Source organism: Pelodiscus sinensis, chromosome 5 (assembly GCF_049634645.1).
Source record: "Pelodiscus sinensis isolate JC-2024 chromosome 5, ASM4963464v1, whole genome shotgun sequence".
Classification (NCBI taxonomy): Eukaryota; Metazoa; Chordata; order Testudines; family Trionychidae; genus Pelodiscus; species Pelodiscus sinensis.
This window is the reverse complement of record NC_134715.1, coordinates 38,171,196-38,196,266: the sequence shown is the minus strand read 5'-3', so window position 1 is coordinate 38,196,266 and position 25,071 is coordinate 38,171,196. Positions and strand designations below refer to the sequence as shown.

The window sequence follows — 25,071 nt, the reverse complement described above, 5'->3', positions numbered from 1 at the left end:
TTATCATAAAATAGTATCATCAATGTCTGGTTATAATCCAGCCAGCATAACCCATAATATTTTGACCCCCTAGTGTCAATTATTACTGCCTGGGCTACTAAAGGGAGGACAGGAGGAGGAGCCCACTGCCGCTATCTCAGCAGCAGCAGCAGCAGCAGCAGCAGCAGCATGTTCTGCATAACAACAGATTCTGCCTCTTTGTTCCAGTGCACCCTGGTGCTCCCCATCTTAAGTTTGTGATGCACAGGGCCAGGTAGGCAGAGTCTGTCACAATGCAGAATGTGCCTCATATGGTCATATATTTGAGAGCTCCAATTCTCACTGTCTTACCTTATGTAAATGCCTAATTTCTGGCACCCAAGTTTGACAATTTTGGACTTAAATTCTACCCCTTCTCCTTTCAAAGGCTACCTTGAAATATAAATCAGTATACAGAGATGCAAACCAATTGTAAGGGGCACCAGCAACAGCACCTTACTGCAGCAAGAGAAAAATCTAAAGCCCCATGACACATTTTTTTTTAATGTAAAATTGAGTTAACATTAAGGTGATTCCCAAAGAAACATCTGGTCAACTTCCTGCTGAATCCTTAGCCTAACCCTAGGCTAAGTATTGTGATAGGAAAGGATAGGAACTCAATAGAGATGTGGCAGGAAAAATGAAAGGAAAAAATAAAAGTTATACAGTCTTGTCCAAAAATGCCAAAGACAATGGTGTTCATAATCCATGAAGCAATTTCGGAGTTTCAGTTGAACACTCAAATAGGATATTAACTTTTAAAGTGACAGTCAACCTTTTAAGTTCCTAAGTTCACTTATCTTAAAAACTGCTTTTTAATAGTGGTATAAAGAGGAGGGTTCACTTTAATCATCTGTCTTCTGATTTCTCTAGCAAGCCAAGAAAAAATATATAGCACAAATCATATGAGTAATATTTTACAATTTTGAAATGAAAATGGAGTTATATGTTTAAAGTATTGTATAAACAAAGTAAAGAACCATCACAACATGCCTGTGAAGTAGGTATTATCTCAACTGTATACTTGGGGAAACTGAGGCAAGGAGGTGCAGTGACTTGCTTAAGGCCACACAGCAAATTGAAAACAGAACTAAGATTTCAACTCAGGATTTCCAGTCTGTGCTTACTCTTCAGTTTGTGCTATCCTGCACACCTCTGCAGAATAGTAGCATACGTGTACAAGGCCCCTTTGCACCAAAGGCAAGGACATGTACAGACAAAACTTAGTTTTATATTTAAAAAGAAGAAAGCTATTTCTCTGGAAGAACTTTGGGGCCTAAAAGTCTGCCACCATCCTCTTAAAATTTGCTTTTCCCCTAGCGAAGCCAAAAACAATTTTGTCACGTCAACAAATTTTTAGGCCAGCTTGTGCTATTAGAAAGCAACATGCCCGTCTAGCTCTGATATGGCACATCCTTGCAGACCTTCTCCACTATTTCTTTCACTTCCCCTATCCTCTGCCACTTATTATATAATGCCTATTTTACTAGTAAGGGATGTGAGCCCCTGTAATTGCAGGATCTAGGGCAAGTGACTCTCTCTAGCATAGCTAAAATATGAAACAGGAAATTGTGATGTCATGTCTAGTAAACCATCAAAAAGCACCTTGTTTAAAATAGAAAAATCAGATGAGATCATTACAGTTTTTAAATATTCTATTTTTTGGCATGACACCTACCTATCGAAGAGTCATTGTAAAATGATACTGAAAAGGTTACATGCAATCAAAACAAGGCAGTAAAATATTCCTATGTGCATCACTAGTTTTGGCAAATGAACTCTTTCAGTGGAAATGGAGAGACACATCATTTTTACGAAAGAATGTCGTATACCAATTAGTACTGCCACTTGTAATATGAACAAGTTGTCTGAAATGTTGGGTATAAAATGGCTGACAATGTTTTAGAGGGTGTGTGTGTGTGCACATTATATATAATGTCAGTCATCTGTATATACCAAGAGCATAAAAACAGGAATAACTGACAACTATTGCAATTGTTTATATATTAGAACATTTACCCAACATTGCTTAGATCCTTAACTCAAATAAGTTTTGTTTTTCTTCATTTAAATCATTGCTCTGGGGGAGGTGCTGGGAATGAGGGGTTCGGTATGCAGGCTGCCCCAGGGAGAGACTACCCCATTCCTCTCTCACTGTAGTAGCTTGGGGCCAGGTGAGAAGTGTCTATCCATGGCTGCTGCAGTGGCAGTGGGACAGCCGAGGGAGGGGTTTATTTTCCCTAGCTGGGGGACAGACACACAGACAAACAGACACACAAACAAACTATCTGAAATACAAAGTAGATAGATATCACGTTCTTCACCGCTGCCCCCTGCTAGCCCAATAGGATTATAGCTGCCCCTGTCCCCATTTCTGGCTCCTTGCTGTCCTCCTGTGGTCATTTTACAGTGTAACTGTCCTTCCTACCAGACCCCTCCCTTTCCACTTTATGAGAAACAATCGAATTACAGACACATCCCATTGTCCTGGCACAACCAAACTGCTACCTTGCTTTAAGCTAGGATAACAGAAAGCAACATACCAAATTTGGTGGTCCTAGCTCTTACCATTTACAAGAAGTTCTTGAACAAATGGACACTCAGAGGGATGTACAAACTCTCTCAAATATATAGTAGATAAACTCCACTGATGGGCTTGACATTTTACAGAGACAGAAAAATATTACCGTCAGAGTTATGGGGAGAAACAACAGGAACAGAAAACATAGTAGAAAATAATCTTGATAATATCTTAAGTAACTAAGTTGTTATTATTTCATAAAGTCACAGCAAGGTGATGCATTCAGGTAAGATCCAAAAACTTAGATAATCATAGTTCTTGATCTCTGTGAAGCACACCAGAGACTTTTATATATGGATATACAGAATGTTGATAGATAGGTTAGTGATTCTTAAAAATGTCAGCCATATTACAAAGTTTGCTAAATGATCTAAAGAAAAATGTGCTATTTACAAAGAAGGCAACATTAATGTAATTTTGTTCTGCAATTTAGAATCTCAGCTGTTATGATGAACAGTGCTAAGAAGTACCATCCTCAGAAAAGAAAGTATGCAAGAAGTTATTTGAAATAAGATGGCTCACAGACACAGGTACAGAAGAAAACTTGTACAAAAGTTAAACGTTCAGCCACTTTCTGGAGATTTTCAAGCCGTATGTGGCATGTTCTAGCTTGATTAGATGAGAGCAGTACAGAAAAAATATATCCTTGAGCTTTACTTATACAAAAATGTAAAGATGCTTATCTTTAGTAGTTTACATTGGCTCAACTCAGATTTCAAAAGAAAAATACTCAATTTTATTTCAGATTCATAGAGTGCTATACTCTGGGCATGTTCCACATTTTAGACACACACACACACACACACACACACACACACCCACCCATCCATATGATTTATAATTACTAAATTGTCCATGCTCATCACCATAACATTCAAATATGATAGAATAAATTTTATGTAACTATTCTTGATGGTACATGTAACAATGTCCATGCAAACACACACATTTGTAACATGTTAATACATTTTTAAAAGTAGCACTGACTTCCACATTCGGCCATGAAAGTTTTGTCCTTTCTGCAGCCAAGAAGATAGCGTACTAACACATATCCAAATACTCCTTTAAGTGTTTTTGCATTTAGGCCAGCCAATATAGTCCTTCAGCCAATACAATCTGTCAGCAATCCTCTGCTAAAAACAAAAACAAAAACAAAGCAAAAAACAAAAACGAGTGGAGTGCGTTGAGCAAATCCAGCAATAGGCAATGGGGAGCCAGGTGTTTTGCAACAATTTGAAATCATTGTTCTTTAGATGCTAAGAGTACCCCATAAGATACTATGAAACAGGTCTCTGCACCTCCTTTGAAGTACTTCAGGAATTGGCAGAAAATGATTCCAGAATAGGAACTTGAATATAGAGTAAGGGTAAGAAAACAGTTCAGAATGTATGTATTAAACAAACAAGGGAGGTTTGGATTTCACTTCCTTTAAAGTTATCAGTGATAAACCATAAAGGATCAAACAGCAGGTCCATTAGAAATAAGATCACTCCAACAGATCCAGTTGTCCAGAATTCCTGGATTTGGTGGTATTCTTACAAAATATTATGGAAAGATTCACTTGCTATAAAGTTTCTCAAATAATTGTCATTTTTCTAAGCAGTGTTTTCAGTTGACTCTTTCTGTATGTTAATGTGAACAACCTCACTTTATCTTGATCACGTCAGACTATATACGAACTGGGTCAGCTCACTTTTTAATTCAGAAGAGTTTTTTGTTTCTGTTATGTTTAGGGCCAAGATTTTCAAAACTAGCCTTAAATTAAGCTCCTAACTTCATAGGATCCATTAGGCCTAAAAAAGCGGCCTAATTTCTTTTTTTACAAGTGATGAAGAAGCTCCTAGCATCTTGAATATTGGACCATTTATTTATGTGTCCATGTATGGATTTAGGAGCCTAATTTTAGGATCCCATTTTTGTGTAATTTGGCAGCCAAAAAATTGTAAAGCCAACACATAGTATCTCCCTTTTTTTATTTTCTAGTGCCTAACATCAATTCTACATGTCCTTGACATAAGGTCTTCAAAGAGGCAGTATGGTTGAGTGGACTAAAAACAAGATCAGAATCCAGGAACTCCTGGATTCTAAAATTAGATGTAACATCAAGGTAATGTGTAGCCGTGGGCAAGTAATTTACTCTCAGAATCAAATTCCATTTTGTGAGTGGGTGCACTCCTAATAAAATTAAGAGAAGCTTACTCACGTATGCTAATGTGGCTGAATTTGACCCAGGGAGCCTGTTTCCCTATCTGTAAAATTACCATAATATAATAATATTTACCTGCCTGTTTGGTGAAAATTAATGTTTGTATATTTGAGTCTCTTCAGGAAAAAAAAACCTCTCATTTCCCTGGTCACCTTTGGTGAGATCTTACATTTCTCAGAAATAGGTTGTTGTGGAGGTTTTTTATTGTTTGTTTGTTTTTGGCGGGGGGGAGGAGGAAGAGGTTGGCAGGTTCCAGGAGACAGAGGCAGACAGACAGTCTGGGTCAGCGCTGCAAACATGCCACTTCTGTGAAAGTCTGCATGGGATTCTAGGGGGGAGACCCAACCAGTTTACCAAGCCAGTCCATGGATTCCTCCCAAGACACTCATCTTGAAGTCTCAGGCAGCAGCGTGGAAGACAGTGTGGATGAGGAAAAAATGAGGACAATGGGCAGCAGGCGAGCAGAGCATCCAATCTCACCAACAGCCAGGACCTTTTTATAACTTTGGAGACAATCTCCTCCTCAAAAGATGGTACTTTTGGTGAGTTCACATTTTAAAATCATGCTACATGTGGGTTAAGGCAACTGGGTGTAATCTGGGAAGCCGCTCTGCCTTCACATCAGGGGCTCCCCCGAACGGTTTGTTAATGTTTCTGGAGACAGAGTGGGAATCCTCCCTGCACATCACTTTAAAGCTCTGATAGAGGAACTCTTGCATCCTTCTCACAAGGCTTCTGGGGAGGCCTGCCTTATTCTGTCCTCCACCAAAGGACTCCTTTCCATGCTAAGCTAGCAATAAGTGGTCTGGCATGATTACAGCACAAAGCATTGCAGCATTAGGTCCAGGTTTCTGCTCCCTTTCATGGTGTGATTCACAGAAGACTGATACCGTGCATGGCAACCAGGATGAAGCAGGGGAAGCTATGTAACTGATACAATAGCAGCACACCTTGACTTGCTCGTCCCCAACAAAGCTTTGTTTGAGCTCCTGCCCTGCTGCCATGACTGGACCATGGCTCCCCCTACAACTCACAGGCTCCTGTAGAAAGGGAAAGTTGTACTCTTCCGCACACATGATCACTGCGTGAACCCCTGCCCTGTCACCACGTTGCCCCCTTTGCAAGCGCAGATGTTTGACTAGCTGCGGGACTTCATATTTGCAGGCATTGTGTAGCACATAATTTCAAAGTGGAAGCAAAATAGCAAACCCCGACCTGTCTTATCAAGCCTGCCACCAAATTGAGTCCAGCTGCTCTCTTAGGGTCTCTGTGGTTTAGCTGCTACATAGTGGGCACTTAAAAGCATAACCCTGGCCTAGTACATAACACATCGCTATTGTGTTGGAGAGACCTTCCTTTATGCTAAGAGATTAGGTTCTGTGCTCCACAATGTAGCTCCTGTCAAGTGTGCCCTTAGCTTTTCAGAGCAGTGGGTACAATGGTAAGTCTGCTGCACACTCCCCCAGGTCCATCTCCTCCTGCTGTTTGGCTATCAAAGACCCAAAAGCAAACACAATAGGGAGACCATGTTCAATGAGTAAATGAAATCCACCTTCTTGCACAGAGCATGATTAAGTGAGTATAGGAGAACATTGCCTTAGGAGATGACAGCAGAGCATGAGGACAGAAAAGTGAGCAGGAAATGAAGCGAAGACACAGGAGAACATCTGAAGGGTCATGGCGGAGCTGATGATGCAAGTGGTAGATTCAAGGAGAGCTTAATACACATGCATTCCCTCTAGCCTATGCTGACCCTCATTTCCTCCTCTCCCAGGTGCCCTAGAACAGTGGTTCCCAACCTTTCTTATGCAGGGGACTGGCAAACCTCTTCACAAACTTTTGGCAGACTAGTAACAGTCTATTTGCATATTCATTATACAAATAATGAATATGCAAATAAAATGTTACCTGACCGCCTAGCCCCAACCCAGCTCCTTGCTCTCCAGTGCCTGACAACCTTTGACCCCCCACCCCTATGCCCCATGCCCTTTGACGACCCTTTAACCTCTGAACCCTACAGCCCATGCCAACAACCTCTTGCCCTGTGACCCCACCACACCCTCACCCAACACACCTTTGCCCCCAGCCCCACTCTTGCACTCCTCAGAGCAAGGCTGTCCCCTTAGGGAGCATGGCTGTTACTGCCGCATGGGCAGGGGGAGTGGCCATTGGTGGTATGCACACTCCCTTCTCCTTCATGCCCCCTCCTTCCCCAAGTGCATCTTGCACCACCATGAGTAGATGGAGGAGTGCTGAGCCCCAGCTGGGCCGCCATTACTGAGGAGGGAGGGAGATGCCGCCTCCTCAGCCCCCCCAGTGCCGCCACCAGCAAAAGTGGCCAACTGGGTTGGCCCCGGACGGGGGAGCGCTGAACCCCAGCTGGCCGCCATTACCAAGAGGAGGGAAAAAGGGAGGGAGGTGCCTCCGTCTCCGCCTCCCTCCTGCCACTGTCTCAGCCCCACTGCCAGCAAAAGCGGCCACGCAGGCAGGGGGATCGGCCGGTGGTAGTCTTGCCTTTTGCATCTTTTTGGTGTGTTTTATTGCAAAGCCTCAGATATTTCTAATCGGTTTATTGTGATAGGAAGGTTGGTTAAACCAGGAAGGGATAGAGTTAGACAATTTTCCACTCACCATTTAGACTTTAAGAGCAAGGAGCATAATGGAACGTCTCACTCTAATGAAACATAACACATCATATTGAGCCATATAAAAAACATGGAAATACTGAAAATATGAAACAGGGTTGTTTCTGGCACACATTGTTCCTGCTTAAAAAAAAAAAAAGAAACAGAAAAAAGGAACACATTACTTAGAAAGTTTGCACGAGAAGAAAATTTGAGTTCATCCGTTTCTGCTAACTCCCCACTCAGTCATGGTTTATGTCACTATACTTGCCACAGCAATCAGTACCATACTCCTACAAATAGAAATATGACTTCACGTGGGAAACAGGCAAGAGCAAATGAATGTACATCTGCCAAAAGAAACCTGTGCTACAGCACTCTAAGATTGCCATCTATACTACAGTCTCAATTATTTTTTAAACTCATTTTCAACAGCTTATCCCTGTCCTCCAAACCAGTTTTAAACACTGTGGATGCAAAAGGAGGAGATGAGAGCAGAGAGGAGATGGGAGCAGAGTTTGAATGTGGTTTTCTAACAAAGCTCCCTTCCATCTACGGTGAACACTTCAGTGAGGCTACTCATGTAAGAAAGAGGGTTTAGAAAGACAGGCCTCAGTTTCCTAACTGGCCTCTTATTAGTGCATGTACAAAGTTCATAAGCATAGAATTGTGCTTTTGCACGCAAGCAATAACTACTCAGTGTGTGCATACAAATAGCCTTCTGAGCAAATGGGTGTCTTTTTGTATAACCAGACCAAGTCAGAGACCAAATAACAAGTTAGCACCAAATGCAGGCAGAGTTCCCTGCACCACTCTGTTTAATGATTTTTTTTCCCCAAAGAAGAAGCCAAACTTGCCAACATATCTATTTATGGCTTGAAATAAAGAACAGAATTCATTTCTGTGTTTGGAGTGAGGGTGAACGTTAGAAAGAGCTCTAAGTCCTCCCAGTATTGCTCATAAGGAGCATCCAAAACTCAATATTTTTTCCTGCATTTATCATTAGTGCAATTTCACTAAAAATATAATAAGAAAAGAGAATTATTATCTTTGTTCCCTAATAGGTATCATGGTTCTTTATGTAGTTGGGAAGATATCTTTGTTGAATGTGGCAAATATAAACTTCTCTACTTGACATAAACCCTTGAAGGACAAGCATCTCTCTAGTACTGAATATACGAAACAAGAAAATATGTAACTGTCTTAAATAAACAAGATATGAAAAGTGAGCAATCATAAAACAGATACAGGATGCATTAAAAAGTGTCCCTAATCAAAGAGGATGATTCTCCACTGTGCATGTTGAGATATTTTACTGAAATGAGGAAATAGACATTTGCCTGTGCTTCCACATTTTGTGTAACAAAATGAATTGACCGCTGTTTTTATTTTTAAATCATCTGTTGGTTTAATCACTTGGGCATACATTTGATCCAGGTATTCCATGCCAACTTGCTGAGGCTAAATCAGTGATTGTATTACACCCATAAAACTACAGCATAGTTTCTAAACTGGGAGGTCAATGTGTATTTCTACCTTCATGGGCTCTAAAATAAATAAGTGCAGAGCAAACATTATCTATTGTTAATTACCTGTAAAGTAGGGCTTTAGTCACTTCCCCTGTTTTTAGGTGCTCTGAAGTGAAACCTAAAAGAAGCCACCCATTGTTTCCAATTGTGCAACAGCCAGGAGCAAATAGGGCTCAAATTGCAGCTCTGAAAGGCAACAGGAAATTGGCATACCGCTAATCTGTACTAAACTATTCATAGTAACAAAGACTATTTTCCTGCTAAAATATTCACCATTAGAAACCCAAGGCAGATCTGTTTAGTAAGGACCACAGAATAAATCTGTAGAAATAAAAGGATTTTTTTAATTAGAAGACCATAATGGGATCTGGCTTTTCTTTCCTGGCCTGAAAATACCAAGTATTATTCTGCTTTGAGTATCCTGTGAAACAAGGTAGAAGCCAAATGATCAGGATCATTGCCATTTTCAAATAGCATTTAGTAAACTAATATGAGGCCAACTGTCCATTATATAGATGGTTTGGATGAATCATATTGTACAAATGCTTAGAATTCCAAATGCATTTTAAATTTGCCTCAGTATATATTTTCTAATTAAAAACACCAATGTTAATTCTGAATCACAATAATTAAATGCATAATAAAAAGAGGACTACATTTTATTGTATACTATTTAAGACTTTGGGGAAAACCACTCAATTTTAGAGTTTAGTAGGGTTTCACCTGTATTTTTGGAAGAATAATCAAAATAGTGCTTAAAACACAGGGCTGCAAGGCAGATGTGGATTCTTCTACAAACTCGTTACATTACTCCAGGCATGACACTTAAATTCCTGAATTTCCATTTTCACATCAGTAAGAGGGAAAGCTATTTGTCACAGGAGTGTAATAGAGCTTAATTAAGAAATGAATCCATAAAGTGCTTTAAAATTGTCAGGTGGAAGATGTTAGAATAGCATTGTGTTTTCTGAAGCTTGAGGGGGTAGTTGAGTTAGTCTGTACAGGATAAACTTAAACAACAAATGGTCTGGTAGCACTTTAAAGACTAACAAAACATGTAGATGATATCATGAGCTTTCGTGGGCACAGCCCACTTCTTCAGATGACCGGAGTTTTGAGTTTAGGATGTGCAGAACCTGCTTTGTATTTTCTGCCATTTTAATAGCCTCAAGGGTAAAAATATCCATAACCGGGTATGGAAAACTTGTTAGCTGGAATTGCAAACCAGTTCAACTTTTATACTAAATGTTACCTACGCCTGTTAATGGTGACAGACATATTGTCCTAATGAGTGCTCCCGCACTAGCATGAAAACTAGAAAAAAAAAACCACACGCGAGAAGTCCTTTTGAGATCTCCCATTTTCTTCTAACTCCAGCACCTACTTTTAGATAGGTCTTTTGATTTTTGGCAGAGCAAGAAAGTGTTTTTAAACTATAAAGACATTATCTTACATAACCTTGCTTGAAACTTAAAAACCCTAAAATCCAAGTGTTCCTTATTTGAACTTTGGTAAAGTCCATATCCAGATCCGATAACTTTTACTCCTAACCCTATCTTTATAAATGGGCCAAAGTAAAACCCTAGATTCAAACTTCCCCAAGGTTGTGATTCTAAATGTTTATATAATTGATGAATTAGAAGAACAAGTGTTCTTAAGGCAACAATCTGCAGTACCCCATAAATAGTGACATACTACAATAGCACCTTTCACCCAGAAGCACTGTGCATGCTATACAAAACACACACAGTGACAAAGTTACTCTCAGACTGGATGTATCAGTCAACAGGTGCAGTACAAAAGCAGGTAGAGTGGGTGGATTGTGACCAAGGACAGCTAACAAATTTCACATAATGAGATCTTCCAAAATTCAGATTTCATAGAAGACATCTGCCAAAAAGATCCTATATGGTAAACTTTCACTGAGTTGCTCCCAGAGCTGGCAAATACAAATGGCATAAGGAGAAGACATCAACTCTTCTGTACAAATTAGGAATGATGGCACTTTGAAGAGAGACTTTCCCTGTCATCAAGTAGGAAGTAACTAAAATTTGTCTTGCAAAAGAGAACTTAAAGGCGTGAAGAGGAAATCCTCAAAGGCACTGGAAGGATTAGTGGAAGGATTTCCTAGGAAAAGGGATTATTTAAATTAAAATGCCTGAGATTAGAACCATTGATTATGAAGTGGCATTGTATACAGTGCAGTTAGCATACAATAACATTTGTCCAAGCTTATATGCACTATATTTCAGCTATACAATACTTTGCTGCTAATAATTACTTATTTTCCATTGTGTAATAGGTACTCAATATTATAAACCAAGAAAAATATTTTAAGTGTATACCTACATTCCATGCAGTACACGGTATATGAACATCACACTCAGTAAAAAACACCATTATACATTCCACTTGGAGCTGCTTGTGGTTGAACTAGACACCAATGTAACATACAAGTTCAATTGCTGTATAGAATGCTGATAAGGTGGTTTCTGAGTTTCTTTGAGAGTGTGGTATAATCTCTGGCAGTAGTCTACGGGATAAATGGACTGTAGTGGGTTCATACCTAAGGAACGGAGGGTGAAAAACTCACTACAGTCTATATCCCACAGACTACAGCTAGAGATTATGCCACACTCTCACAAAGAAACTCAGAAACCACCTTATCAGCATTCTATACAACAAGTTCAGTTGTGTTAGAGCCAAATTCATCCCAGGTGTAAATCCAACAATTTTAGCAGCTTTATACTAGAGATCAATTTGATCCATCATGTAAATGAATTCTGTATGTGGTTATAAAAACAGTAAAACAACAGGAGTGACCAAACAGCTCAATCAGCACTAGATTTCCATTGTGCTAGGTGCTGTGGAAACACAAACAGAAGGGCTCCATTAAGAGCTAATATTAAACACTTCCACATGATATTGATTGGAATAATTCATTTAACACTATACTGATGCTTTACAGAGTAAAGCTTTCAGTGCCCCCAAAGACAGGGATGGCTACAAAGAACATACCTTATGAAAATGCATAACCATGTAAAGAGCAAATATCTGGTTTCTTCTCTTAGAAAGAACAGACATTTACAAAAATCTGACTTTTTTCAAAAGTGGAGATAGGTAATATTGTGGATTATAATGGCATTTTTATTTACCTGAAAGTACACAGTTTATTTCAGTCATACAATACTGGCTGGAGTTGAATTCCAAATACGGGAATAAAATCAAGATTACAGGCAAACGTAGAATTCAATAGGAACAGGATTCCAGACTAAATATTCAAACCTGGAATTTAATATTACATTGCCTCTGGTGAATACTTCCATTTTTTGCACCTTAAGTATTCCTCAGGGAAGAAAGTTTCACTGTATGTTTGTATAGAACCTATTGTAAGAGATTCCTGATTAGGGACTCTTAAGTGCTACAATAATGTGAATGAATCCCAAGAAATTATCTGGATAAAAGTAGCATCATATTTTTGGATATAAATTGAAGCAGCAATAGTTATCAGATCCATTCCCTCACCGCACCCCCCCCCCCCAAAAACCCATTACCTGTAGTCCTAAAATTGTAATATACTCCAGTAAAATACACAAAGAATTCACAAAACCCACACAAAGAATTCACAAAACCCCCACAAATGTACAATGTTTTTATTAGCCCCAAGTAGACTATGCAAGGAATCTATGTCATCCTGGGTTTTATGCAGGGGTAGATTTTTTTAGGCTATTTGTTTTGCAGGAACCCTGATCTTACAGCAAGCTCATTGCAGAGAATATCTTTAATTTAATGGTGCACAATGGTTCTGGAAAAATGGGATGTAAGATGCTCCCAGTTTGTGCTTGTAATTTTGATAAAAATAGACTGAAATTGTGCCAAAAATTTCTCCAATTAAATAGTTCTGCTTTTAGTGCATCCAGTACATTGTCCCAAGGCGGGGGGAGGGGAAGAGAGAATTAAATATAGCTTCATCTCAGTTTTTAGCAACTTAGTGACTTCATTTTCGAGATGAAGGTTCCACATCAGACAACTGCACTGATAGTCCAAAGTACATACTCCAGTGAGGTTAGGGGAAGACGCCTCTGAAGTGAATTGCTGTTTTTTCAAGAGAATCCCCCTCCAACAAATCATAAAAGGAGCTCTTGAAAATGCAAAAGTGGCAGATAGCCACCACTTAACCTTAATGTAAAAAGTCGTGCCTGTATCACCTCTGCTTTGTCACCAGAAATAAGGTAGAAAGCTACCACACCTAGTAAGGAGAAAAGTTTTACATGTATTTCTTCCTTTCCTCTTATCCCTCCTCCTCACCCCCCCCCCCCCAAAATGAAGGCTGATTAAAGAGGACTTTTCCAATTGGAAAGTTCATTGGAATAGCACTTGCTAAACTCATGCATCCTGTAATTATCATAGCATGCTAACTCTAGTCATGAGTCAGATTTTATTCCTGTTTCTTGGGCGAGACCATCACAACACCATAATTTTCCAGATGGAAGAAAGCAAACAAACTAGTTGAGGCAATCAACAGCAAAATAAGGGATAGAAAAGTATAGGAGAATCTTGACTACTCCAAAACATGTCAAATACTTACAAATTAAGGCTGTAATTCTTAGTTACAAAGTCTCCTCTTGTCTTGTCCTCTAGACCTTGTACAGTGCCTTTCAGAATCCCATATGCCAAACAGGTGGTTTCTTAATTTGAATATACTCAATCTAGTATGATGGAAATGGTCACTCAGATAAACTTCATATCTACTTAGCATACCAGTTTATGATAGAATTTTCTTTATAACAGAATTTATTTTAGAAACGGAAATCTCAGATTCATGTGAATGATATTCTTGCAGTATAATTAAGCTTGAAAAGCTTACATTTTTATCAATAACTTTTGGGTAAACATTGATTTTGCCACACACAAACTGATGAAAAAATATTTCTATTGATAATTTAAATTTAACACTAGGCAAAAGAAGAAATATGTTGCTTGAAAAATTGAACAGAATTGATTGAAAGGTATTTACGCTGTAAATTTTGTATGATGCTGAAAATATATTTTAATATTAGAAACTAAAATTTTAAATCCTAACATCACTGTCATGAAAAATTTGTCTGATCCCCACATACTTTAAGATCAATTTCTGCCAAGCCTAATTACATGTGCAGGGTTGTTGTAGCTCTTTGGTCTAGGATATTAGAGGGACAATGTGGATGAGTGAGATATTACCTTTTTCTGGACCAATTGCTCCTTGTAAGAGAAACAAGTTTTCAAGCTTCACACAGTTCTTCTTGAGGTATGGGTAAGAAAAAACTGTAGGTAAGCTCAAAACTTGTCTCTTTTGCCAACAGAAGTTGAACTAACACAAGATATTACCTCACCCATACGTCTCTAATAAGCCTGAGTATAATATTTCAAAGTAAAATTACCACCACTACAAAAGAAACTTGGTTTTCTGATCAAGGTAACAGTATCACTTATTTATACTGTAAGGGTACGTCTACACAGCAGGGCGAAAGTCTAATTAAGTTATGCAACTTCAGCAACGTCAATTGCGTAGCTGAAGTTGAAATATCTTACTTCACTTTTGGCACTGTCTACATAACAGGAAGTTGAAGAAAGAACACTTTTCCTTCGACTTCTCTTACTCCTTGTGAAATGAGGGTTACCATGAGTTGGAGTAAGAAGTCTCCCAGCTCGCCATTATTTCGAAATAATGGCTTGGCGTAGACGCGCACTATGTTATTTCAGAATAACGTCAGTAGATATACCCTAATAGCAGAAATGGCAAGTGGGTGGGACAAAGATATAGAAAATGGCAGTTCCTGTCCCAAATAATTTATTGAATCAAGGACTGCACTGAATCTATTCCTATTCTAATTTTATCATTAAGATCATTGGTGCATTTAGCATCAGGAAACCTGGCCTGCCTTTCAACAAGTTATGCAAATGAATTACATAAATGCTGTGTACAATTGCAATCTATGAGAGTATATTTTGAATGCAACAAGAATATTAGGGGAAGAATCTCAATTGGTGCAACAGAAACAATTAACTGCAAGAGGTTATTCAAATTTTGGAGCTTCTTGGGTACAGGGTTAACTCACTTTTGTCTATTTGCTCATATTTGCCTAATAAGGCATTCCACAACCCCACCAATTGGACCTGAGCACAGATGTTCTCAGAGTAAGGTGTTGTATATTTGTTAAGTATGAAAAACCTTACGCTCCGAACGATGCCACAGTGCATTACTAAATCAAACTTACATTAACTATGCAAAATATACCAACTAGACAAAAGATACCATTCCAATTGCTTAAATGTAGCCACCTCTGGCATGCAGCCTGGAAACTATTTAACAGTGCCCCACAACTATACCTAAAAAACGTAATATATCTTCAATATGAAAGAACTCAATGGTTTAAGGGAAAATTTTCCTTGCCATTTTCCCAGAGTTAATAAGAAACTAAAAGGCCAATTTTTCAGGAAACCAAAATAGTTACGGATTATATTCTGCAACTTGAACAGCATGATGAATTAAGACAATCTACATGATTCCTTTGTTTTCAAGCAAGCTATATATTTTGTTTTTTTGGAAGTCCGGAGCTAAGGAAATATAGCTCTGGAAAATAAAGGATTCATATACACTTTAATGAAATAAATAGAATTACATAAGAAGTAACAAATATGAGACTAAAACTGTTCAACATATATTGGACTGACAGTTCTGAGAACAAAGCTCTTCAGTCTTTTTGTTTTTAATATTGGCAAATTACAGGGAAAGTGGTTGTATCAGAGCAATGGCAATTGTTCGACAAGGATTTCAATGTCTTAAGGACTGTTTGCAGCTTAGCATTGGACCAAATTACCAATGAAAAAGTAGTTAAAAAAAAAAGTAAGTTCTTCCCCAAAATGCTTTTTTAAAAATCAGCTCTACCACATCCAAAGAAAGAAAATATTGGTTAGTATTTTTATGTTGCCACTTGACAAATACTGAAGAAATCTGATCCTGTAAACTTTGTCAGTTCTCGGTATACTGTTAAAATTACACTGGGGCACTCAAGAATGGACTACCACTTTTACTATAAAAGGAACATATACTTTGTGTCAATATAAGTAATAATTCCATATACAGGCAGTCCCCAGGTTACATGGATCCGACTTACATCGGATCCCTACTTACAAACGGGGTGAGGCAACCCCGCACTAGCTGCTTCCCTCCAGCAGACCAGGGAGAGGCGAAGCTAGCACCGCCCCCCGCTCCCCCCAGCAGACCAGGGAGATGCGGAGCGGCTTTTCTCAGCAGACACCTCAGCTTGAGAATAAAGGACTGAGGGAAGTGAGGTGTGGGAGAATAAAACTGAGCTCTGGAGAAATGTTTGGCTAGAGTTTCCCCTACAATATGTACCAGTTCCGACTTACATACAAATTCAACTGAAGAACAAACCTACAGTCCCTATTTTGTACGTAACCCGGGGACTGCCTGTACTTATTGTCATAAAAGCTGCATTCTTCTTTCAACAAGAGATGCAACTCCTAACAACATTTTAATGACTTATAGCTGAACTCCAGCAACAACAAAAGACACTCGGGGAGTCAGTGCTGACACACTTAATTAGAAGAGCCCAGTCTAGTATATTTTTTAATATTCTGAGGGGTTATTGATAAAACAAGTTGAGGTCACTCAAAGCAACAAAATCTGAGAACTCATTTGCAGAGTATGATGTAGTCTCCTGAATCTTAAAACTACTTTTTCTTAAATGTGCTGCAGAAGGTCAGAGAAACATTATGAACGCAACTTAGCAGTGTATTGAACTGGTACACTCTCCTTGGGAAGCCTGAAAGTACACCATTAGAAGTGGGAGACTGTCCATTCATCCTAAAGCAAAGCCTATTTCTGACCATTTAAATGTGCATGTACTCAGCAAATAGCTGTGATACCTATATTACTTTCAAGAGAGTTTAGATTAAAAGGGACAAGTGAAGTTCAGTTGTGATTGGATAAGTCAGAGTTCCCGCAGGGCAGCAAGACAAAACAAAACATAGGTTTCCTGACCTAACAGACTTCAGCAACACCAAGATTATTTTTACTTCTTGCCTTTTGTACAGATGTGCAGTAACACACACACACACACACACACACACACACACACACACACACACACAAAAATAATAGAAGTTAGGGGTCCCTATCTATAGCTGCATTTCCAGAATGCTCTGGTAAATTGATATGGTCTAAACTTCATGGCAACATCAAGCAAATTACAGAGATTCAATTTTATTAAATATCTCCTAGTGAAAATTCATTTTAATGAATTTTCAACATCAAAGTTAGGCAAACAAGACTTGAACACATGCTAGTATCCTCACAGTATTGGTTATTCAACCCCCTGACATAGCACAAGGAGAAAAAAAATAGCAACACTTTTTGCAATATAGACTTAGAGATCACACCACTACCTACGGGTATATTAAAATGAAAAACTCAAGAGACATTTTCATTAATTAATATATTTTCTGCATTATAGTTAACATATGTACTTTCTTTGTGTCACCCTTATTTTCGTTAAGTATTGATATTTTGTTATATTCAGGCGAGTACATTTTTCAAAACAGTCTTTTGCAATAAATATCATAAAATAATAGAGATTCACAAAATAAATATTCTTTACAATAAAAAAAAGTTTTAACAGACTTTTGTCTTAAAAATAGTAAGGATTCAACTTTGTGTTTTATACATCAAATATACAAAAAAAAGACCACAAATTGTGGCTAAGGCAATAAAACTTGGAACAGATTAAAGTTATGAAGCACAAGGCAGAGCTAAATTCACTAACCAAGGGAATAAGAGAAGTGTTAAAGAGCCAAGAACATTTAGGTAACTTAATTCAATAACACCTGAAGATTATTCAGATATGCAAACACCACCAACTTTAACATCAGCATCAACAGGATCTCAGTGATCACAGAAACATGGTGACAGAGGTGGAGTAGTGATGTCCTTCACAGATTTGAAAGCAAGGAAAACAGATGAACAAATTGCAGCCATATTGTCTCCAATGTGAAGATCTATATAGTGAAGCAAAATCCAAAACTACACTTTAAAAGAAAAAAAAAATGTATCAACCAGGCAAGTCTCTGGACTGAGACAATTCCACGAAGGAACAAAGGGAAAAGCAGGTTCTCTCTCACTATGGAGTAAAAGCCTGCCTTAAATTTTCTACGGTTCCAAACCCCTCAAGATTAATCCAGCTTGATCGTGAAATAAGGTAGAACTATTCCTTGGAACTAAAGAGAGAGACAGTTGCAGAGAACAAAAGGGAACATTGGGGAAGTTGTTTGCAGAGTAAGAGGCTGAAGAAAAGCCCTCACTGCCTCTTTCATGAGTGGATTACTTACAAACCTAGGAGGCCCTGTCAAGTTGAGGAGTCAAATGCAGGCACAGTGTCCAGGCTTACCAAAGAATTGAAATAAACATGACTGAGTAAAATACTCCACACCTGTCTGAGTTAAGAGAGGGATTATGGAGGGGGCACAGGAAAGAACTTGCATACATAAAGTGGAAAAGGATGCAATGGTAAAACCCCCACACAAACAGAAAATTAGCCACAACCTGAAAACAAGCACTGGAAGAAGTAAAATCTCCCCTCCAAAATTATGAGGGCTTTCCCTGACTCCGAGATGGGCAGCTCTCCAGCTTACAATAGACAGTGTTGGAGTTCTTACATCGGCAACCAGGACGATTGATCCGGTCATAACACCCTCGACACAGCTTCAGGCATCCCTTAGCTGGAGGGTAGCAGAGCAAGCAAGGAAAAAACAAGGACAATGCTCCCATGCACAGGTACCTAGAACAGCAATGTGCCTGCGAACAAGAGCAGGGATTATCCGCATACGAGTCCCCTTCATCATCATTGGAACAGTGGTAGAAGATCCCTTTGATCAGGCACATGCAGGTGCTGTACTCCACCATACTTTCTACTGAGCACAAGCATTGCCTGTTGCAGGCCAAACACGAAGGTAAGGCCCTCGGGGCTGTGCACTCACCACATTTGCACTTCCCACACTGTTCACAGATAAACTTGTGCTGTGTCATGTCCTCTTTCAAGGGACCCTTCAGATCATCTACCATCAAAGATGACGGCTTGGGCTGTGTCCGGATTGTCCTTTCAGATCTGTGGCTTGAACCTGGCCGAGAGAGTGGCGCTCTTCCCAACAACCCCTGCTCTGAAGAGGCACTGCTGTTGCTTCCAGAACTAGCTGCACTTCCAGTGCTAGTCGATCTGCTCAACATAGGAGCCCTTACATTAGGCTGGTGTGCCCCGGGTCCCAGGTGGCTGGGTCTGTGCTCATAATTATTATTCACATTAATTGGTACGATTTCATGAGTCCTTTCATGCTTTTCTTGTCTTGGTGCTGTCCGTGGGCCAGACTTTTTCACCACAGATGGACCTTCGGTATACTCATTGCTGCCCCTGATGGCTTTGATCTGGTCCAATGACAAGATAGCTGATGGCTGAATGTCTCTTTCATAGTCCAACCTTTGCCTGCTGTCCAAGGAAGGCTGCTGGATTACAACTAATGAACCGCCACTGCCATGTTGACTTTGGGGCTCCATCTGTAGGGATTTCTACTTCTGGCATTCAGTGGGAACCTGGCATGCATCTGAAATCCTAAGAAAAAAATTAAAATAAAAAGGGTGAAAGGAGTAAATCACAGGGAGCTTTTAAAAATAAAAATGTCACAGAAAGCCACAAACTTCCCTGACCACTTGGTAATGATCTCCTTTAGCCATGGTTTACAATGATGTGACCACTGCGAGGGGGTAAGGGAGTGGAGGGAGACAGGGTAGAAGAGGGAGAGTCTGGGTCTGGCATGCCAGACAAGGAATGTAAGAGGAGACCCCAAGACATTTTAAATCTGAGATTTTTCCATTTGAAACAAATGAAGTATTAACCTGAATGTTTATTTGGTTATCTTGGTTACTGAGATCAGCAACAGCAATACTTAGTACTCCAAATCAAGTTAGATACTTGAATAGATATCAGATTAATATTCTGCATAATTAAATTTGCACAAACTCTTTTGTCAGTCTGTGAATACGATATCATGTTTTAAGCTTATAATCTATCTTTAAAAAGAAAGACATCCATTAAGAAATCTCAAATAAATCCTACAAAAAAATGCCTAAAACCAAAGGTCATTTTCACAGTAGAAAGCTCAAAGTTTCCAAATAATGTAGCAAACTTGTTATTAAAGTAAGACAGCAGATGTAAATAACAGCTTGTTATACAACAGCTTTCTTAAGTGTTTTGAGACTACAGGGCAGGGTGTGTGTGTGGAGATGAAGTAGTAAAATAAAACTGGAACACAGTTTTCAGATATTTATGACTTGTCACGTACCTTTTCTCGTGAAAAAATAATGTAAAAAATTTCACAAGCTACTGTGGAAAAATCATGGAAGACTGAATAAACAAATAAAATTACATTTGTTTTATTTTTATCTTTTTTACAACTTCTTGTCCCAAATTACTGACACAATGCTGATTTGGAAAATTCTGCAGAGTGCCAATTTTGTACCTATACAAAAGGTAATGGGAGGAGGCAAGGAGGGCAGATTATTTATACATCATTGCAGTGATCACAGAGTATCGTGGGAAAACAAACATTTGCTTCCCTACAACAACAGTTAACGGAAGATTTACTTCCCTCAGCCTCACAAGAGTAAAACTGCGTAAAATAAATGTTTTTTTTCCTTTTCAGACTTTAATATATGTAAAATCAACTCGTCCAATGACCCTAGTAATAGTAAGTGTGTCTTGCATATCCAGAGCATATTTGACACTGAGATGTTCCCAATTCAAGAAAGAAAAAAAGGAGGGAGAGGATGAATACACAGGAGAGGAGAAAAGCAAAATTCCCCTGAAATCCTGTTAAGAGGTACTGCTTCAGTAGTCTGTGTAGAACTTGTAAAAAAAAGTCTATTTATTTCAAATTTACATTGTGACATAGAAAGCATTAATACCACCTGTATAGAACTTAGGGTTTTAAGACTACAAAACCCCACCTCTATCCAGTCACTCTTTATTCATCCCACATAACAAGCTCTCCTTTTCTTAAGTCTTTAATATGTGCACACAAAATACTAGGGATGAATGAACACAGAAAGGGGAAAAGCCATACAGCTGCTGAGATCAGAAGTGCACTTTCAGGGGAAGAATCTGATAGTATTTTTAAAAAAAGAGTGCAACCAGTGCCATCTCTGAAAAAAATTCAATATTAATAAAAACACGCAGATTGACGATACACATTGTAATAAAGAGAGACAAAAAAAGCCAGCAGCAAGCCACACAGTTTCTAATGGAAAGAACCAATTACCCCCACTGCGAGTATCAAAATTACTTTTTTTTCCCCCAAAAGTAAAGCGAACAAAAGTCTAAAATACCATTTTTTGATGCCCACGCTCAGAACCATTGCGGATTTTAGCACAATGTACAAGTACGTCTGCGTTTCCTCCAGACCGGGGTTCACCCAACTGCCCCCCCTTTTTTCCTCCTCCCAGCTCAGCTTCCAAAAGGCAGAATCACCACCCGAATGCATTCTGCATTGCTGCGTTTTAACTGGCGCTTGTTTGCTACACAGAAAGGTGCAAGAGAGAGGGGAGGGGGGGAGGAAGCCAAAGATCGCCCCACTACAAGGTACGGCGGTGGAGCTGCGCCCTCTGCAACCCGAGCCGAGCGAAGCGATGAATAAATAGTTGACGGAGAGGAAGGAAGAGGGAAAAGTTATGAATGAAAACAAGGGCTGCCCCCCCCCCCCTTTTGCAGGAGGAGGGGAAGACGGAGGTTACCATTACCTCAGGAGGGCGGTCCTTCCAATACTTAAAGCTGTAGCATCCCCCTTCTCCAGCACGGCACTGGAAGGTCTGGGTGTGCTAGGACGTGCACAGGGGATTTTTCCCCCGGTGGGCTAAGGGCGGGGAAACGAGGGGGGAGGGGGAAAGTCTCTCTCCTTTTATCCCTCTCCACCTCTACAGCCCTGCCAAACCTCAGCCAGCAGCGGAGGAAGGCTCTCCCCTTAGGGGTTACTGAAGGCAGCTTTTAGCAATCTCTGCAAGGAGGAGGAAGGGTTTTGCTAGATGTTTCCACGAAGCATTTCAGAGCCCCCGTCAAAACGTGACCCCCTCACTTCCCTCCTCCCTCATTCATAAAGTGTCACCGCCTGACCGCCCGCAAGAACCTCTTTTCCCGCCCTCCTCCCCACACCTCACGGTCCTTTCCAGCACAGATCCAGAACAACCTCTGGAGAAGGGGGAACTACACAACGGCCTGGCCCCACTCCTCTCCCTGAATCCTTACGGGCAGCTTGGGGCACGGGCACCAGGTTTCCCCCAGACACCACTCAGGAGAGCTACCAGCAGTGCACAGCCCAGGTCTGCCGGGAATCCTAAGCCATTGCTTCTCGCCGTCCCGCCCCTTTGCACACTCAAGCCTGCTCGCTTGGCCAGAGAAGTTCAGAGCCCTCGGATTAAAACATAACCCTGAGCGCCAGTTAAAACACACACACACCAGAAGAACGGGCCCACCCCAGCCTACGCCAGACCTCCGCCACAGCACACGGCTGGCAGCAGCCTGATCTCCCCTTCCCTCAAAAGGGGGAAGGGGGGAAATGCAACGACACCTGCTCACTCCTCCAACTCGACACGTGCAAAAGGCGGCGGCGCTGCAGACCTCACGGAGTTTTACCTCAGCTCAGTAAGAACGGGAGAGGAATTAAGGACTTATCTCCAAGAAGTCACTAGTGGCAAATCCATTTCAAGCCACCCCAGTTAAGATCCACAGAGCAGCGCAAGTGTTAAGAGAAGGCGGGTGGGTTTCGTTTCCCCTTCAGAAGAGACTGTGCCCCGCTTTCTCTCTCTCTCTTTTTTTTTTCCAGCCCCGTTTTGGTTGGAGAGGACAACTCTTCCGGATTTCTGTTTTCTGCAAAGCACACAGTGATCACCAGATCCCATTCACCGAGCGGAGGGAAATGCAGTTCTCCCCTCCTCCCTCCCCGCACCTCTGCTCAAAAGAAACAAACATTCAATGGTTGCGTGCCCCTAACTCACTTGTTCATTGAGCAGGCACAATTCTCTTGGGAGAAGTAAATCACTCGATGGTGGTGGGATTCCCAAGGAAGCCGTCTCTCTGGCTGCAAGTCTCTCTCTTCGGTTATAGGTGACGACAATCAACCCCTTGCTGCAAATGGTTCATTTCAAGCTAGCAGATCAAAATGGCAAGATGCAGGCACAATTGCTGCCCGCAAACGAGCAGAAGCAGCTATAGAGCCACCTGCAGTAGCAGCAACGTGATCCAACAAGATAGAGCAGAGCAAGGCAAGGAATACAAGATTCCTCTTTTCTTCCACCGACTTCCACTTGTATTTCCCCTGGATAGTCACACGAGCCTTCTAAGCTGAACTTGCGTGGTGCAAAACGACGTCCCAGATCCAGCTCTGCTTCACCACATGGTCCTGCTGCAACCCCTCTCCCCTCCGTACAGCCAAAGTGTAACGAGAATGCCTGTCGCAAAATAATAATAATAATAATGAAGAGACGCTTATTTTCAAGCCATATCTACCGTAACTGGAGCAAGTTCTAAAACATGCAAGCGAGAGGCAGCAGAAAGCAATGGCTCTGTCTCAGAGCTCTCTGCAAACTGCCATGTGCTTGCTTGTTGCTGTTGCAGACTGATTGACAGGCTTGGAGCATGTCAGTCAGAAAACTAAAATCTAATGTAACTCTAGACACAAACTTCTTGCAGGAAGTGCTTTTAAAACTCCCTGGCATTTCAAGTGGAGCAAACAACGTTCCAGCACGCAAAAAAAATCTGTTCATTAAGTAAGACCAACAACGCAAGGGAGGCACAATAACTTAATTGCAAATTGTACATTACCAGCAAATTGTAAGTGGCTTTACCTATTTTACTAGAGAATTCACGAGAATACTTTTCAGTCTCTAATTCAGTATAGTGCATATTTAATCATTTCACGCAGTTGACTTGCTGCAGAATTAAACTACAAAACAGAGAGAAATAAAAGTGCACCAGTATTCTTTCTATGAAAGCATTAGCAGTAAACGGCACTGTAATTCACAATACAAATGTTATTTGCATCTGGCAAAGCAACCATTAAGCTAAGACCTGAAAACGAGAATTTAAAGAGACCCCCCCCCTCTTCAGTTCAAGAACAAACATTAAACACCTGATCTGTTCTTAAATGTCTTCCAAAAGGAGAACAAACGCTGCTGATGCTTACCTAATACAAAGATAAAAAACTGCTCCCCAATGCACATGTGAAGAAACTGGAGATAATTCCAACCTAACCAATATAGACAGCAGTTGCTCACTGTTGTCTGCTGCTATCACTTTGCTATTTGCTTTACTGTTGCTGTTACACAGTAATTCCAGCTCCGCACAGCAGCATTTCAGCGCGGAGCCCCCGCCTCCCCCTCAGTCACGCCTCCGATGATGTCAATGTGTCACTCGGAAAAGCTTTCTTGAAATCCTGGAGTGGAGTTCTCTACAACCCGGCAGCCATTTCTTCATTCAGTTGTACGTGCGAATTTCAAGGTTTACTTGCTACCCTGTAAAATGTTTTAACATTGTGGAAAGTAACGTGAGAATGGAATAGATAATAAACGTATGTGCGTGCGAGTCAATGTGTCACGAACTTGATCTTGGTCCTGATCTGGCAAGCACTTACATGGTCTCTCAGAACTAATTAGGAGCATTCATTGTTGAAAGTTAAGCATGTCTTTGAGGCCACAGCCTTGTAATACTGTCAAAAACACACTAGCCTAGGCGCAAAACCTACTCACCCTTCTTTCTGTTCCCCTGCAAAATAATATCCGCATACATTTACAACATGCAAATCTGTTCACTTCTCCCACATTCATCTCTCTTCTTCCTGCCATGGTCCTGAAGACTACTAACCTTTCCACATTCAAAAAAGATTGATTAGTACTGTGATATTGACAAGAATCTAGATGTCTGATAAAGACAAGGTTGAAGGGTCACTGTGAACAGTCTACATAACTTAGAACAATAACTAAAGACATCTTATGTTATCAAATTCTGTATTCTC

The 25,071-nt window shown here is 40.3% G+C and overlaps 1 protein-coding gene across 5 annotated transcripts; it reads right to left on the bottom strand.

Annotated features, from left to right (window-relative positions):
- Positions 1–17,442: 17,442 nt before the first annotated feature.
- SPRY1 (sprouty RTK signaling antagonist 1) lies at positions 17,443–24,401 on the bottom strand. Of its 5 annotated transcripts, none has more exons than XM_006125605.4 (3): positions 24,244–24,401; positions 23,057–23,509; positions 17,443–19,622 (listed from the first exon to the last, which is right to left on the bottom strand). In XM_006125605.4, the coding sequence occupies exon 3, from the start codon at positions 19,565–19,567 to the stop codon at positions 18,605–18,607; it is 963 nt and encodes a 320-aa protein (XP_006125667.1). In that variant the 5' UTR covers positions 19,568–19,622; positions 23,057–23,509; positions 24,244–24,401; the 3' UTR covers positions 17,443–18,604. The 5 variants fall into 5 exon arrangements, with proteins under 5 accessions (XP_006125667.1, XP_075785975.1, XP_075785976.1 ...); XM_075929860.1 differs by lacking the exon at positions 24,244–24,401 and adding an exon at positions 23,906–24,185; XM_075929861.1 differs by lacking the exons at positions 23,057–23,509; positions 24,244–24,401 and adding an exon at positions 22,695–23,050.
- Between the last annotated feature and the right edge of the window lie 670 nt (positions 24,402–25,071).